The sequence below is a fragment of the Amphiprion ocellaris genome, chromosome 2 (assembly GCF_022539595.1).
Source record: "Amphiprion ocellaris isolate individual 3 ecotype Okinawa chromosome 2, ASM2253959v1, whole genome shotgun sequence".
Taxonomy (NCBI): domain Eukaryota; kingdom Metazoa; phylum Chordata; class Actinopteri; family Pomacentridae; genus Amphiprion; species Amphiprion ocellaris.
Window position 1 is genome coordinate 16,474,440 of NC_072767.1, and position 18,039 is coordinate 16,492,478.

General features: G+C 40.9%; 1 protein-coding gene across 1 annotated transcript in view; it reads right to left on the bottom strand.

The window, feature by feature from the left end:
• Window positions 1-18,039, bottom strand: part of aspm (assembly factor for spindle microtubules) — a 31,185-nt gene that overhangs the window by 12,706 nt on the left and 440 nt on the right. Inside the window, exons 2-17 of the mRNA XM_055004213.1 lie at window positions 17,653-17,796; window positions 15,202-16,714; window positions 13,052-13,147; window positions 12,731-12,832; window positions 12,479-12,625; window positions 12,141-12,380; window positions 11,984-12,051; window positions 10,750-10,891; window positions 9,687-9,817; window positions 7,039-7,214; window positions 5,292-5,437; window positions 4,925-5,010; window positions 4,618-4,830; window positions 2,412-2,616; window positions 1,812-1,960; window positions 1,031-1,159 (exon numbers count right to left, since the gene is read on the bottom strand). Coding sequence (XP_054860188.1) covers window positions 1,031-1,159; window positions 1,812-1,960; window positions 2,412-2,616; window positions 4,618-4,830; window positions 4,925-5,010; window positions 5,292-5,437; window positions 7,039-7,214; window positions 9,687-9,817; window positions 10,750-10,891; window positions 11,984-12,051; window positions 12,141-12,380; window positions 12,479-12,625; window positions 12,731-12,832; window positions 13,052-13,147; window positions 15,202-16,714; window positions 17,653-17,796 — 3,687 coding nt within the window. The remainder of the gene's footprint in view (window positions 1-1,030; window positions 1,160-1,811; window positions 1,961-2,411; window positions 2,617-4,617; window positions 4,831-4,924; window positions 5,011-5,291; window positions 5,438-7,038; window positions 7,215-9,686; window positions 9,818-10,749; window positions 10,892-11,983; window positions 12,052-12,140; window positions 12,381-12,478; window positions 12,626-12,730; window positions 12,833-13,051; window positions 13,148-15,201; window positions 16,715-17,652; window positions 17,797-18,039) is intronic.

The window sequence follows — 18,039 nt, forward strand, 5'->3', positions numbered from 1 at the left end:
TTTATATCGAGCAGTGTCATCTTTAATTTGAAGCTGGTTGGACAGTTAAACAAGAGCTGAAACTCAGTGAAAAACCCTGCAAAGACAGGGGAACTATAGGTTTGTCATAGTGTCACATTGATTTCAAAGTGATAATTGACACCAAAATTACTACCCATGTATACAGCATCAATAACATGTTCTGGGGAAAGTAATTATGAACAATCCAAAAATAAACAAGAAAAGTACTCAGAGAGCGCAGTACTCTGCTCTGCTCATTCCCCCATATGGCATTGTCAGAAATGCAGCATTTTCTGTTTGGCTTGTTTTGTTTGTTGTTTTTTAGAAATGCAGCATCAGAAATCACGGCACAATAGAATTTTGGCCATTTAATATAGATGTACCCACAAACAAAATGACCTTGTGCTGAGCACAGGTGTGTGTTATGTACGGATACCGAATCGCATGACCTAAATATGTAGCGGGCGGAAGGAACTGATGGGATTCAGAAACATCCCCACAATTTAATCAGTTGTTCCTTGAATCATTTCCAACAGATAAGTCCCAATAACTTTGCAGAGCTGGATTTGTAGCATGATCGCAACCATGTGATCATCAGCAGGCAGCTGACGTAGTGTTCATTTGTTGTCATAGTTACAGTGACGCTGTGCAGGTAACTCACAAAGATACAGAAATCTTTAACAAATCCGTGGATCCAGACTATAAGCCGCATCACTGCCAAAATCTAATCACTTGGTCCTTGTGTCATTTCTGACCTTCCCTGAATATTTCATCCAAATCCGTCAATCCGTTTTTGAGTAAAGTTGCACACAGACAGAATAACAGACGTAAGGACAAACGTACGCCGATCGTCACATAACTCTGCTGCATTCCTTGAGGGAGTAATAATAATAACAAAGCAAAACACCAGCAACTGAAACAGATTTGGTTGTTCTCCTGATCTGACCTGAATTATTGCATTCATACATGAAGGGCTCAAGTGGCTCTTTTGCTTTTAATTTACTCAGATAAATAAAAACATAGCACCAACCTTGTAGAGCTGTAGATCTTTCTTTAGTCTGTATTTCCTCCAGGCGCCCTGTATGACCCGAGCTGCTCTGGTTTCATTCCGCAGGTCCAGCAGACGAGCACACAAGAAGGACAGGTAGGACATCACAACCTGGAAACAAATCAATATGGTTGAAGCTGTAGGGTTTCACGCTGGTCTGGACTCCAGTTTTCAGACATGCTGGAAACTCTTTCTGTATGTGTATTTTTGAGCCACTGTAAATATTGACTTTTAAAATGAGGGGACTGTAATAATGCTTAAATCCACTAATTCTGAAAATTGGTTTAACCAGGTTAGTATTTTTTAAGCTAAAATGCCAAACATCTCTCTATTTGTCATGTTAGAATAAAACTAATATCTTCAGGTTTGAAAAATTATAACAGGTCTTGCTTTCACGGACAAAATTATCTGCAGATAAAGTGATAATGAAAAACAATTGTTGGTTGCAGCCTTAACTACCTGAGAGAAACAAATGCCACGTTGCTGTTCAACAAACAGCTACAAACACTTTATGTTATAATAATAGCAATGTGGATTTTTTGTGTTTAGAGAGAGACCTGAGTGGAATAGAAAGCTCCATTTCTCTTTTAGAACACGTATTTTATGGCCTTACATGCAATCAGTTATTACAAGCCTGGTGACAGGAACAGTAATGAGAGAAATCTGCTTACAGCGCATGTAAACATGTTATTTAATTACTTCTATCATCTGGTTTCTACACATAAGCAGAAAGAGTGGAGAAAAGCTCCCGTCTTCATCTCACCTTCTCGTTGGGAATGGTGTTGGACATGTCAGCTGGGTTGATCATGGCAGGAACTCCGCCCAGGAACGCCACAGCACTGTTGACCAGTTTGAAGTTGTTTTTCTCATTATCCAGGAGCTCTTTAAACTTCAGTGATGGAGAATCTAGCCCTGATCACAGAATAACATCATTACGTGTCGTTATTGTCTGTTCCTACATTTATAATAATCTCCTTGAAGCTAGAAAACACATTTAACTTCTGAGCCACAATATGATATCATTCACCTGTTCTCTAATATTAAGTCACTATAAGTGAAGAACAATGATGTTTTTTTGTTTCAGCCAGCAAAAGTTCCAAAACATCTAGTTTGGGTTGAAATGTGGCCCGGATTGTAAAGTAATATCAATGCTCTCTATCGGAAGAAGACTTTTCAGCTTAAAAAATTCATCTAACAGGTGGATGTGCAGCTTTTTAAATCCCTGTTTCTTGCCGTTTTCCACACTTTGATTTTCTCCAAATGTCCGTGTGACGCACAAACATCCTGCTAACTGAACAGTAGATGAAAAGATGCATCCATACAGGCAGCTGCACTGAGGTTGCAGCACACAACTGACACGTACCGTTCGGGCCTGTCGGCATGGAGTCAAAGGAGCTGTCGGAGTCGCTGGCTGAGCAGCTGAGCTCCAGTCGGCCCCTCGGTGAGCACTCGACAGTCTGAGTGGTGCTGTGACTGACGGACGCCTCTGGCAGGAGACTGGGGTGGTAGTGGTGGATAAGATAGCAGAGGACGCGGCCATCCGAGAACGTCACGGTGAAGTTCTCCACCTGCTCACACAGACAGCAGACTTCATTTACTGTATCCTTGAAGTTGGACTTTATGCTTCCCTGGGTTTTTCCTGAAAGGCTGTGAAGTTGTGCTTTCTACAGGATGCAGCAGCTGATTACAGGTTGTGCTGTAGCGGACGGGGTTAGCACTGGATTTCTTAAGAATTTAGAGCTATACACTGCGCTTGGGCAATGCTGATAGTAAACATGTACAAATCAAAGCAGCGGCAATTCCTTGATGGCTAATGGACTACAGAGATGTGAATGACGTCTTTAAATTCCAAGGCCCTGATATACACTACCAGTCAAAAGTCTGGACACACCTTCTCATTCACCCATCCATCCATCCATCCATCCATCCATCCATCCATCCATCATCTATACACCACTTAATCCTCATTAGGGTTGGAGAGGGGCTGGAGTCTATCCCAGCTGACTCGGGCAAAGGCAGGGGACACCCTAGACAGGTCGCCAGTCTGTCACAAGGCTACATATACAGACAAACAATCACTCTCACATTCACACCTACGGGCAATTTAGAATGATCAATTAACCTCAGCATATTTTTGGACTGTGGGAGGAAGCCAGAGTACCCGGAGAAAACCCACGCATGCACAGGGAGAACATGCAAACTCCATGCAGAAAGATCCCGGGAAAGCCGGGACGTGAACCAGAGATCTTCTCACTGCAAGACGAAAGTGCTAACCACTATACCACTGTGCAGCCCCCCTTCTCATTCAATGTTTTTTTTTATTTATTTTTACTATTTTCTACATTGTAGATACATACTGAAGACATCAAAATTATAAAGCAAGCTATATGGAATTATGTAGCAAACAAACAATTGTGAACAAATCGTCTCTACGTGCATGGTCCCACCGTGAAGCATGGAGGAGGAGGTGTGATGGTGTGGGTTTTTTTTGCTGGTGATACTGCTGGGGATTTATTCAGAATTGACAGCACACTGAACCAGCATGGCGACCACAGCATCCTGCAGCAACATGCCATCCCATCTGGTTTGCGTTTAGTTGGACCATCACATGTTTTTCAACAAGACAATGACCCCAAACTCACCTCCAGGCTGTGTAAGGGGTATTTGACTAAGATGGAGAGTGATGGAGTGCTGTCAGACGACCTGGCCTCCATAGTCACCTGACCTAAACCCAATCCTGTTGTTTTGGGATGAGATGGACCGCAGAGTGAAGGAAAAGTAGCCAATAAGTGCTCAGCATCTCTAGGAACTCCTTCAAGACTGATGGAAAACCATTTCAGGAGACTACCTCATGAGGCTCATTAAGAGAATCCAAGAATGTTCAAAGCTGTTGTCAAAGCAAAGAGTGGCTATTTTGAATAATTTAAAATATAAGTTATAAGTATGTTTTGACTTATTTCACACTTTTTTGTTTACTTCTACATAATTCCATATGTGTTCATTCATACCTTTAACGCCTTCAGTGAGAATCTACAATGTAAATGGTCTAAATTTAAATAAAGAAAACACACTAAATGAGAAGGTGTGTAAAAAGTTTTTGACTGGTTGTGTATGTGCAAAATATGTATCTGCACACATATTGTAATTGATTGTCAAATGTACATGGGGCGTATATCCTTGCTCCACAGAAACGTAGCTGCCCGTAGATATTTGTATTGATGATATCTTTTTGTTGAGGTTGGCATTTGGTGCAAATTTAGCAGCCTAAGCAAAATCACCATGTTCATCGGTTATTTCAAACCTAATACTCACGTTGTTTCTTTACTCGTCAAATCATTTCCATTTGAAATAAAGAGAAAGCATTAACTGTTTATAGACAGATTGAAGATAAAGCTTCCAGCAAAGACACAACACCAAAGGTTAGAAAAATCCAATAGCACTTTAAAGTAAGTGGTCATACTGCACCAAGCCAAACAAGACAGAATTTAATCAAAACCTATAGAACTCTGGAACTTTAACTCCGAACATGACAGTGTTTTTTTTTTTTTTTTTTCCCCAGTGTGTCTCACCTTGAGGTTGTAGAAGTCACACACAGAGCGGACCCAGTCCATCAGCAGGGTAACCTTGGTGCTGCTGTGTTCATACGGCACCTTGGTCATTGCCGGACTCAGCTGAAGGCCCCGATCGGTCCTCAGAGACGCCAGGCTCCGTTTGGTCCTCAGGGTTCTCTTCAGGAAGCCGATCTCGTCCCTGAGCTGATCCTCATCCAGAATCACCTCCACCTAAACACATTAGTAGCACATCAATCACCTTGTTAAAAAAGTATAAATACTTCTCAGAACTATTCACCAGAGGGAAACAAAATGTAATACACACATGAAATGCAAAGATGATTTTCCACAGGAGGCTCAGTGTCTTTTCTCTGTGTCCATCCACAACATCTCTCGAGTCAATGGTGGCGCCTAAACATAAGAACACAACTGTTAAATACATGCTGCAAACATAATTTTGGTTTGTGGCTGGGAAAAAATAATGTGAATATCAGAAGATTGATGTTGAACTGCAGATGTAATCAAAGAGAAGAGTCGGAAAGTTGTAGAAAGCACAACCAAGTATGAGAACACAATGAATATGTAACACTTTACCTTTTGAAATAGTTGATAAAAAAAAATACACAACAAATCCCATTTCGCTGAGGGCAGCCATTCATTCAAATCTCCCAGATCATAAATTTATTCATTACCGTGTTCATCCTTGAGGTCGATTCCTTTGCTTCTGAGCACGTGCAGAGCGACGTCGACGTTGTGGACCTTCTGCAGGCGGCTGATGGCCGGCAGACGGAGCTTCGCTGATAAACTCCAGTCCTGGACGAGGAGCTCCATCACACGCCTGAGGACAATATCGTATTTAAACAAATATACATTTATCAGAAATGAATGCAAGATAGGAATCCCTGTTTGCTTCTCTTTTTATTTTCTACACCATGGGTGGACAGCAGGAGAGATTTAAAGTAACCAGGTTAGAAAACATGTGGCTATGATCAGTATGTGTTACAATAATAGAATAAAATCACAAATCGGTGTGACAATGTGAAAGGGATCTCTGGTAGTGAGACACCTACAGTTTATTATTAGCTGAATCTAAAGGAGTCTGAGTTTTGTAGTGAGTTTGAACTCACTGCTTAGCTGTTTGGCTGCTCATAGGATTTAGTGAAACTGGTGTCCACGAAGACAGCAGTCCTAAATGAGGGGATTGTAATAATGCTTAAATCCAATAATTCTGATAATTGGTTTAATCAGTTTAGTGTTTTTACGCTAAAATGCCAAATAGCTCTTTATTAGTCATATTAGAATAAAATGAATATCTTCAGGTTTGAAAACGTGGCTATGATCAGTATTTGTTACAATAATACCACCAGATGACCCATATAACTTATCTGCTTCTACGTGACTGTTACATGTCCATGTGTAAAAAGCAGTTCTACCACCACAGAGAATAATATCCACTGTACTTAATACTATGCAACAATTAATCAATTCTTGAATTTTCATCCCAGCAAATACTTGATCCAGTTATGTAGGGCTGCCTTCTAATAGTCAAACAAACGTTAGTTGATGAGGGGAGCCGTAATCATCCAAGTTTTGATTTGGCTAGTAGCTGGAAAAAAAGTCCTTGATCAGAGGCAGCACGTATTTCATATTTAAAAATGATGACTTTTTTACTTATACAAAAAGGTCTCTGATTGCTTAACATTATATTACTTAATCCCTGGAGGGAAACTCTGACAGATACAATTATATGCTGTCATAACTCCCACAGTGTCCAACTAAGAACTATATCAGTGATTATTAAACTCATCATTTTCTTTTACAGCTTTCTGCCAAAGATTTTCATGAAAGGGTTTGTGCGCTGTCCACAGGTGTACACCCAAAAATTCACAACCACAGCAATAAACTTCAGCACGCAGACACCTGATGTAGTATGAACAAGAGTTCATCCACACTCATGAAGCATATTTGACCTTTTTCTGATGAGTTCATCATGTCTTTCTTTGAATTTTCAATTTAAAATAGTGGCCTTTTACATCTAATCCTCCTAAAACCAGAGAAATACCAGTGAAGAAGCCTGCCAGTCTAAGAGTAACCCAGAGAATACTAATCTTATCACTGGAGAGGAGATCTTCAGTCTTCAACCTTTCTGTGCAATAAAAGAGCAAACACGAAAAATGAACTTTTCGGAAACACACACATGAGACTGAACTATGATCAGAGTAATGCAGTTACAGCGACAGGCCAGACAAAGAGATCGTCCTTCAGCGAAAATCCCACAGAGGAAATCCCCTGTCTGACACTTCTCTGCTGCAGAGTCCTAAACACCGAATCCCTCTGAGCTGCTGGGACACCACCACGCAGTCCAGAATGACCTCTGAGAGAAGAAGTATCCCTTCTGGGATCACAGCGTCACATTAAAATTCATGACGTCTCACTCACACTAGACGGATGCCGCATTTCAAGTCGACTGCCAAATTTTTCACAGCGAAGTTGAACTCGTCCAGAGGCCTCTGGACGTGGGAGACTGGTAACCCAAGGTAGCCCAGGTGCCGGGGGAGGATACCCTCTCCGCTCAGGAAATCCCTCGAGAAGGCCAGCAGCAGGTCTTTACTCGCCTGGACAAGAAACAAGCAGCACACGGCATGGCAGAGGTTAATGCAACTCAAGATGATGTAGGAAACGCTGCACGGAGTGTGAGATTTACTTTGAGATGGCTTTTGGGTCTGTGTACTCCCCTGTATTTACAGATGCACGGTCTCATTTTCAAAAAAAAAAAAAAAAAAAAAAGGAGTAAATAGACTCTGTATACATGCAGGTTTTTTTCTGTTTGAATAGACAAATCCACACATTTACATACACTACCATTCAAAAGTTTGGGGTCACTTAGAACTGTCCTAATTCTTTCATTTTTGAACAAAAAGCTTTTTTTTCAATGAAAATAACATTAAATTAATCAGAAATACAGTCAAGACATTGTTAATGTGGTAAATGACTATTCTAGCAAGAAACATCTGATTTTTAATGGAATATCTCCATGGGGTACAGAGGAACATTTCCAGCAACCATCACTCCTGTGTTCTAATGCTACATTGTGTTAGTTAATGGTGTTGAAAGACTCATTGATGATTAGAAAACCCTTGTGCAATTATGTTAGCACATAAATAAAAGTGTGAGTTTTCATGGAAAACATGAAATTGTCTGGGTGACCCCAAACTTTTAAACAGTAGTCTGTTTTTCACATTAATAAAAAAATAAACAACTTAACAACATTTATCTTAAAGTGTTGATTGGCTATTACTCAAGAGTAACAGTTGGGAAATTGCTCAAGACCACAGAATGGTAACTACAGATTGAGGGACCTACATCAGAGGTAAAGAAGCTCATTTTTAAATTAATGTTTTGGGATTTGAATTATACTACCAATGCTCAGAAAAATTTGGATAGGTTAAAGCTGCTCTAACATCAAAATACTAAGATTTAACTTTAGAGCTTTAAATAGAATTTAAGTAGGTGTCATATTAAAGGGTGGCTGAGTTGGTTAAATTACTCCTGGTGCTTTTGCCTGGTTCTAGCTGCCTGAGTTCAAGCCGTCAATCCTACTAGTGCCCACCTGTGGGCACAGCTTTTTTAAGATCAACTAGTCAATCATGGTATTTTCTAAAAGTAGGTAGGTGATGTTAAACATTTGTCTGTGCTCCCATCTGTGACATACATTTGTGTGTAGTGTGTCGGAGAAACAGAAATGACTGATAAAACAAACCAAAATACAGGTAGATGACAGCAGCTGCACTGTAAGATCAGTGAGTGATGAAAGCTTCCCCTGATCAGTTTGTGACTGTCAGTATGTACATGAACCAGCCCAGAGCTAAAACACACACCTTTGAAAGCACCTTAATTCCACTTTTGTGAGGTTAGGTATTAGTGATAAGACATGGTCTCAGCTCCTAGTCTACTCAAGAGGTAGATGATGGAAGGAAATAAACTCTTATGGGCCTTCAGATATTTACATCATTACACTAAAGCAGACTGAATCTGTTTCTGTGCTTTAAGATGGAGTTATGGTCTGTCCAGGGTGGATGTTGGATTGTCAGACTGCATCGAAGCCCCCCTCCTCCCACACTTTTTCAATGTTAGATAGCAGGTGTCTGCGTCGGCCGTCATCCGTCACTTCACAACCTGACATTCACACCGACCCATGTGTGCGGAGAGGAGCTCAGCATTGTACGTCTCTTTCTAGCACTCTTTTTTCATTTGCTATTCAACCATTTCTGGCACTTTTAAAGCACGCAACCCTATCAGTGTCTCCATGAACAGATCAGCTACAACTGTGCACCTTTATCCCCCGTTTTAAAACACTACAACTTCTCAGTCAGATCGGTGACAGACACATTTTCTTTCCTACCTAAGAAACAGTTCTGACAGACCATAAATCAGTTGCTAACTGAACCGGCACCTGTCACACAGAAAATAGGTGTACTTTCTGAAACCAATTTCTTCATTTATCTAAATTTCTAAGCTTTAAAACAGTATTATAAACTAAACATAAGTCTAATTTTCCTCTTAAGTTTATTCCAAAAACATTAGAGGTCAGACATCTGGAGAAAACACACAGAAACAAAGATGAATATCACTAGTGAAGTTATTGTATGTTGTAATTTTAGAAACAGACTTATATGATGTGACTGAACCTTTGCCCTTTAATCAGACTGATGTATAGAGGGTGGGCCAAATTAGGCTCACAGTTGTTTCACCATTTGTTTCACGTTTTAGATTGAATTTATCCAAAGCTCAATTCCAAGCCAGTATTCCATATCCCTTATTCACATTTTGGAAATTTGGTTAAGCTATTTCTTCCAATTTTGGTTTAGATTTTTATATTTGTTTTTGGTATTTTTTCCTCTGGCAAGACACTGAGCCCCGGGTTGCTCCTGGTGGCAGGTTAGTGCCTTGCATGGCAACACTGCTGCCATTAGTATGCGAGTGTGTGTGTGAATGGGTGAATGAGAAACACTGCAAAGCGTTTTGTAGAAGTGCGGAGGCGAAAAGGCGCTATATAAATGCAAACCATTTACCAAATGCAGACCCACCTTGAACTCTGCGTCCACACAGAACAGACAGGGGTCGTGTTCAATCAGTCTGGACTCTTTGGCTTTGTCCAGGAAACACACTAGCAGGAGCAGCTTCTTTAGAGTGAAGCGGGACAGCGCCTCCTCGTGGCCTGACCGAAGAAAATTCACACAAGTGAGTCTAAAAATGTGCTCCATACAGGCAGTTTTTTGGATAAAATTACAAAAATGTTTTTTGTAATATAAAATCATAGTTTTATTTGATAAAAAACAGGTCTTGATTAAGCAGGTAGGCACTGTCCAATGGAGGCCTTTGATGCTTGTGATTAGAAACTCAAAGAGGAAAACTACCAGAAACCGTGGAAATGCCTGATTGTTATTTTTAAGTCTATAACAAAAGTAGATCTTGGGTAGATCAGGGTATTGTAATAACATTCAATCAAAGGACTTTGAATTTATTTTTGAAAAAATGTCCTCTTTAGTGCTAGTTTCTCACAGGTGAAAATTTGCCATTTCATATCATTGTAAATTGAATATTTCAGGGTTTTGGAAAGCTAATCTGATATAAAGAGGCATTACAATCGTCACTTCAACCTCTATGAAACAGGTGTTGACTATTTTAGCATTCCCTGACATTTAATACACTGAACTGTTAATAACAAAATAATATTTAGATGAACCAATAATAATCATAAGCTGCCGCCCCAAATTTCAGACAGCTCTAAATATTGCAGTATAATATAAATGCACTGCACTTTTTTAAAGATTTTTTTTGGCATCAGAAATGTCAGTGAAGAATGACAAGAAGTCAGGTCATTTAATTAAACTTCTGCTCATACCATAGCTGCTAATTTTCAATCATGAAGAGTTTCTGTCTGCTTATGATAAGGATGGCAAAGGATGCTTACGTTACTTTTCACTCGAGTGGGAATACAAAACGCAAGCTGGGCTGATAACACAAATGGTACACTTTTAATTACTTTGGATATAAACAGACAAAAAGTAGTTCCCAAACAAAGTCCACCACAGAAGACTGCTGACATTTCTGCAGCTTCAACACCGACACAACACACTCCGTAATTACCGTCTTTGTAGAGGTGAGGCACTCTGGGGTGCCTGAACTCAGCAGCGATGTCTGGGTTCCAGAGCAGCCGCTGGAGGATGAACATAGCCAGACCCAGAGCATCGCTGTTGCTCTCCAGAGAGATCAGCTCACCGTAGATCGTCTGAGGAGGAGTAACATTGTGATGGTGAGAAACAGTGTTTGAAAGTAGGGCTGAAATGATTCCTCGAGCTATTCAAGTAATTTGATTACTAAAATTCCTCAAAGCAAAATTCTCTGAATTGAGGCTTCGTTTAATCCACTACATATAAGATCCCAGGTCATTAACTGAAGGACCTCAGTTTGAGTCCGGACCCAGACTTCATCCTATACGGACCTGGACCAATATTCAGGAAATTATAAGGGGATTTTAAATTTGACAGGACGCTTGTATTTTAACCGGCGCAGCTTTTCTAGAGTTTATGGCATTTATCAGATCAGAGGCTGAACTATGAAGACAGTTCAACACAGTCAGACTTTCTTTGTGTGAGTCGACAAAAACGAAAACCTCATCAGAGTTAACAGGTGTGGTTTTCAACTTTCTTTGGCAATTCAGACTTTCTGCTTCACACAAACAGGAGCATTTAACGCATCATTTGATTTGGTTTTTGTGAAAAAAGGAAACAATCGCAAACAGGTTCTTTCAATGAAGAACAATGAGAAAAATAAAAATTTATGATGGTAAAAAGCTGCGATTGGAAATTATGTAAGAAAGGAATGCTGGCAGAAAACTGTTAAACGTGTGTAATGTATTTATTTTACTGATCAATGCAGCTGATTATTGAAAACAGACAGCTGCACAATAAAACTACCAAACTTCATACATTCAAACATGATACTGCATTGAAGTGCATGCAGGTCTGACACTGTTTCATAATGAAGGAAATCACTTTAATTTGTGGCCAAATCAAAATGAAACTAATGTTACTGATTGAATATTCTCTGTAACAAATACAAATAAACTGCTCAGTTTTCTTAATTGTGTTCTATCAGCTGCAGTACCAGCAGTTTAAATGGACCACAGATGTCTGCCTGCATTCCATCAGGATAGTTATTTCTGTTGCACAGCGCACTCATTTCCATTTTTGATGCTGTAACGTGCATGCCAAGTGCAGAATCCGATTACTCGATTAATCGCCAGAATAATCGATAGCTGCAGCCCTGTTTGAAAGGCGATTGTTGTCAAGCAGAAGAAGACGGTGATGTATCAGAATACCTCGAGGCCGATCCGCAGCCACAGCGGGTTGTATGAAAGCAGCCAGCTGAGGACTTTTTTGCGTTCACCTGAAGGAAGACGAAAAATGATGTTACTTTCAGACTTATTGATAGGAACTTCAGAGAATGGAAAAATCCCTCATTAGTAGGTTTCTTACCGATGTCCTTCCAAAGGTGGCGGTCTTTCCTGACAAGCAGCCGTCTGGCCTCCACCTCCAGCTCTAGCCTCTGAATAGCCTTGACCATGGCTTCGGATGTGAACAACTGGCAGGCAGAACGACGGAGGCGGTTTAGCTTCCGTCTGGCCGTGTAGGTGCTGAAAGACATCTCCTCTTTGGTGGGAGCTTTAGGCACACTGAAGTTGTCATCGCTGCCCATGGCAAGAGACACGGCACTCACTGCACAAAACACGCATGAAAGAGGTCAAGTTTTAGGTGTTGCTGTACCGATTCTTGCATTTAAGTTCAGTGATGAGTGAAAGCTCGGTGTGTGTTACCTTTAGTGACTTCAGTGTTCACTTTAAAGTCATCTGGGGTGAGAACGTAGTTGATCCACCATGTGAATCCCCTCTCCTGCTTCTCGATCCATCTCTCATCATAGAACATGTTCTTGGCAGCAAACGGCATGGGATGTCGTGGTAAAGCTAAAAGAACAGAGCAGAGGAAGAAAACAAAGTAAGTTAAACTAAAGTAAAACGCTTTTCCACGCATCACAAAAGCTCATTTTACAGTGTTCTGCAGTCAACTACCTGTTTGAGCCGGTTTAATAAACGTCAGCTTCGACTGCGCTACGGCGACTACTTTTGCCGTCTTCACAGATGGAGCAGCAGATGTTTTCCGAGATGCAGCACCTGTGAGCAACAGAAAAACAGTCATTTCGATCTTCAACACAAATCCTGTCAGCAAACTGTCAAAAACGCAATATTAGCAGCAGTATCTACATCTTACAGACGTTACAGCTGCAAGGTTGACCTTTTCTCTCTGTGCTTCATTAAAATATCAATCCAACTCCATTAAAACACATTAACCAGTACACATTTACACCACAGGAACTATGCATGAATGTGTACCTCGTGAGATGGCTTTGGAGCTCAGTTGCTTAGCCTGAGCAGGAACTGCAGACCTTGTAGTCTTTAGAGAAGATGTGGTCACTGAGGATGCTGGGCCTGGAAAAAAAATTCAAGAGTTGTAATTCGCTCTCATTAATTAATTAATGGACAATTTTAGCTTACATCCAACTCCTGCAGTGAGCCTTAATATCCCGAATGTAGCACTCTATAGCCGTCAAACGTAGTTTGTGGATACAAACTAAACAGTGAAAATTACAGTCCTTGGAAAAATATAAATCACATAATGCATATAGGGCTGAACAGTAAATTAATTTTAAATCAAAATCACAATTTAACACAAAGCAATTAGAAAATCCCAAAGGCTGCAATAAAAATTTTGAGCCAGTTTGAAGATTGTTTTATTAATGACAGGCTGAATTAAGATTGCAACAAATCATTTTCATTTAATTCAAAAATTTGTCAGTTATTTTTGAAATTAATCAGTTTGTTGCTTAGTCCATAAAACATCACAAAATGGTGAAAAGTGCATGTCAGTGTTTCCCAAAGTCCAAGATGACATCCAAAAAGGTCTTGTTTTGTCCACAACCCAAACAATATTCAGTTCACAGTCATAGAGGAAGAAAGAAACCTGAAAATGTTCTCATCTGAGAAGCTAGAAGCAAAAGATTTAGCCATTTTCCCTTTAAAAATGTACTCAAATCATCCCTAATAGCAGACAATGAATTAATAGTTGACAAGTAATTGATTAATTGTTGCAGTTTTACTTTGGAGTATGAAGTGCTGCCTGACTCCTATGATTTTTGTGGCTCTCTGAGTGAACCTGATCTGGCTTTTCATCAGGATACTGAGGCTGAGGTGACATTACAATATAAACTAGAGCAGAACGAAAGAGGAGCAACACTTTCTGGTTGACGCTGAAGATCGCTAGGCTACAAATTAAGTGCAGCCGCTGTTGGACCCCAGTGCCAACATTTTAAATTTGAACATCCCATGTCAGTTTGTTGTCAGTGTGTCTGCCCAGGTGTCTGTGCGAGAGAACCCAGACTATGCTCTGGTGTGATGGATTGGGAGTTGAACACGATCTCTTCTGTTTTCTTAGGGTTCAATGTGAGGAAGTGTTTTGTCGCACCACCGGACAAAGTTCTGAATCCCGTGTTTGTATACAGCTGTGTCTAATATGTGCTGTAATGCAGCAGTCACTAACCACTGGGCCATGGACCGGTACCAGGCCACACAGAAATAATGAAAACATATTATTTTTCATTTTAGTTCCTGTAGAGTCTACACAGTGTTTTATTTTGAAAAATGACTAGATTGTCTTCCGATCACTTCCGTCTGTGCTTGTTTCCCACACTTGATTCTGTCAGTTTTCATGCCTTAAATAAAGCTGTCAATCTAAACCCTGTCAAAATGTTAAAAAAAAAAACATCTCTGGGGAAATTCTTTGAAAAGAGGGAGAGGCTGAGACAAAAATAAGTAAGAAGTTAAAAAATATTTAGCAATAAAAAGTAATTTTGTTCGTTTACGACCCTTATTTGTATATCAAAATAACCCTGAGTAGTATTTGTTGTGTGTGCGAACTGGTCCGCAGAAAGTTGAAACCAGTCCGTGGTTCAAAAAAGGTTGGAGATCGATGCTCTAAAGAGACCCACGATAGCGTCATCTTCACAAAACATAAGTATGTTTCTGTAACAGCGCAACTAGTGTCAACGTAGGCCTTAAAGGTAGAGGAGCAAAATTAGAATGCCATAAAAGTGCTGTTTTCCATTTAGTTTTAACAATACTGCATTCAACACTGTTGCATTGTTTGCAGAATTAACAAACAGCAGAATAACAGTGAAAAAGAGAAAAACCTCACAAAATCAGCTTTTATAAAGCACATCATCTTATTACCAGTGCTTTTCATAGAGATTCTAAAGCAAACTGGGGCAGTTTATGACTTCTGGTATATTAGGTCACCAAATGACAAAAAATCAAGGAGATTGAAGACTCTTACGAGGCACATTAAGATGCAACATTAACATTTTATACATTGAGCTCTCAGCATCTTGGGCACAACTAGCTGAAACAGTTAGTGCTCTCTCCAATTTATTGAACTTTGTTGGAGTGTGTTGTATGAACATTACAGCGTTCATGAACAATATGCTCACCTGCTGTTCTCTGCCGCTGTGATACACCTCTCTTCTCCTGTACTGGTCTCGAGGGCTCGGTTCTTCTAGTTACCACCCTGCTCCTTTTGACCGGCTCAGTTTTCCCAGCATCCTCAGTCTTGTAATTCTTTCTCAAATACTCCTCACTCTTCCTCTTCTTGCTCTTTCCCACCACATGAATGGGAAACAATTCTTCCTGAATGGGAGGAGGTGGTAAAACTGTTGGGGACTGCTTGCACAGACTAGAGTTTGACAAGTGGAGAGGAGAGGATGAGCCCACAGGTGATGGAGACGTGAGGGTAAAAGCGATGGGAGTCGGATCTGAAGCAGGCAGAGAAGCGACGGAGAAAGAGAAGCGAGAAGGAGCGATGGGTGGAAGGGAGGAGACGGGGAAGGTGATGGGAGCGGGCGAGGCGTCGGGCCTTGGAGACGGGCTGCAGGAGGTAAACTCTGGGGCTCGATGGCCGTCATCACACAGTGTGGCTGCTCTGTCCGGCTCTATCACAGGGAGGGTTGGAGTGCCTCGTCCAGACTCACACTGACTGCTGCCATCAGCCATCTCAAGTGTCTTCTCTAAGAGCCGTCGCCGTGATTTCTTGATTTTCCTTCCACTCGAACTGTTTGCCTCCGCTGGTGCTTTGCTCTTGGTCACCGTGGCGGAGCAGAACGAGGGCTTTTTTACATTTTCTTTCGCCTTATCGGCCTCTGAACCAACAACCTCATTCACAACAACCTTTTTGCTGACAAAGAAGGTCAGTCTTGGCTCGTTGGGCTTGCACAGCTCCGGGCTACCGTGTATTGATTTGAGGACATTTGTGTGAGGTCCGGGGTTTTGCTTTTCGCTCAGGGATTCCAGTGAATCTGAAAAGTCACAGCTCAAATTAGCGTCTCGGGGACTGGTGTTAAAGGAGATCAGATCAGAGTCAATGAGCATCAGCGCATCCTTCAAAGACAGAGCAGAGGCTTTGTAAGATACACTGTCAACATGAGGAGCAGCAAGAGGTGGGCTCTCGGAATGAATATGAGGCATCAGCTTCTTAAACCTCTCCGGTGTCCCGATAGGTGATAGCGTCCTGTTAAGCAACTTAGCGAGATCTTTGTTATCAGGTTTTCCTGCCAGGTTGTCTGAACAAGCAGACGTGTTTCCAGAGTCCATCAGCTTTGCAGTAGGGACGAGCATGACGTGAGGAGAGTTCTTCTGACAGATATTCTCCTGGTCTGACAACACCAGAGGCTGCTGGCTTTGGTTGGGATTTAAGGCCTTGAGCTCCTCTGATGTCAGGCAGCAACCATCACTGGGGCTGTGCTTGGTAAGGGACCTCTCTCTGACAACCTTTTCCTCGTTAAGCGAAGCAAGCGGGCTGCGTGGTTTGTCCCGTTTGTACTGTGGCTTTCGGGACACTTGGAATGTTTTATTGGCTGCCATCTTCAGTGGGGGTTTGGATTTCTTTCTGCTCGGCGCAGCCCCTTCTTCACCCCCTCTTTTGCTTTTGATTGTGTCCCATAAGCTCTTCTGAAACACAAACGATCAAAAGTAGAAGTTGCAAATGCCACATCAAATATCATGTGTGAAATGCAGCTGCTTGAGTTGCCACTCAAACACAATCAGGCTTTTTCTTGCGCTTGTACCAGGTTTAACTAAGTACAAATCGCACCAAATAGGCTTTCAATTCGGTCTAGATCTGACTGTCAGAAAAATCAGCATATCAGTTATATTCTTAATTCACAACCAGTTTCATAGAGCCAAAGCATATGATATCAAACGTCTTGTTTTGTGCAGTTTAAAATTGAGAAAAGGAAATTAAAGACTAGCTGTGAACAATTATTTGATTTCAAATCAGAATTGCAATTTAAAAAAGAATGGAATAAGGAAAATGCAGAGGCTGCCATTTAGGATGTACTTGGTGTTGCCATTAAATTACACTAATATTGTAATTCAGTTTCATTTAATTTGAGCAGATTGAAATTTTCAGTGGTTGTTTATACCTATTGTTCAATGCATACGTAGTTCTTGCATGTACACTGTGGTTCAACTGACATAAGCCTAGTCTCTAACAGCCACACTTCATACATTTTGCAGCATGTCAGGCCCAGGGTTTAAACTGCCTTATCGGTGGCTTCATAAATCCACACTGTCCTCCTTGTGAGACAGTCACGCTTTTGATGCTCCACTTTTAAATCTCACACAGTAAATATGTAACTGAAGCTTGACATATTGCAAATGGAATCAAAATATCTGTCCAGACAAAATCACAGTTAGCCCCTAAACTGTCAGACGTAGTTTAAATAAGATCTTTTTTTTTTTACTTTGAAAAGGCTTCAGTGAATAATTGATCATCCAAGTGCCGAGTAATATTCTGTCAATCAACTAATCTCTGCAGATCTGAATAAATCAAACTCTTAGTGCAGTAGTAGATGTACCAGCCTGTGTGTTCAGCTGAGGATATTTACCTTTTTCTTTTTCGGAGCCTCTGCTCTTCCCAGCAGAACAGCCTGGTGCTTGAGGATCCCATTGGCATTGAAGATGATGAGCTCTCTGATCCCACCTTCTTCTGTCGGAGTCCAGGTCACTGTCAGACTGAATGAGCCCTCAGGCTGCAGATACAAAGCACATGGTGCCATCAGGATAGACTCACCAATGTTGAATGATGGGTTTTTCCAAATAGACGTAACACGAGTACTGCATATATTAATGTCAACAAAACTCCCAGACATGACAGCAGCTGTCTGTAGGACAACTACTGCAACGCTGTTTCAGCTCTGTAGCCTAGTTTACAATCATGTATCATTCAGACTGATGGTTTGGTTAATTATTTCTACAATACACATAAATTGCAC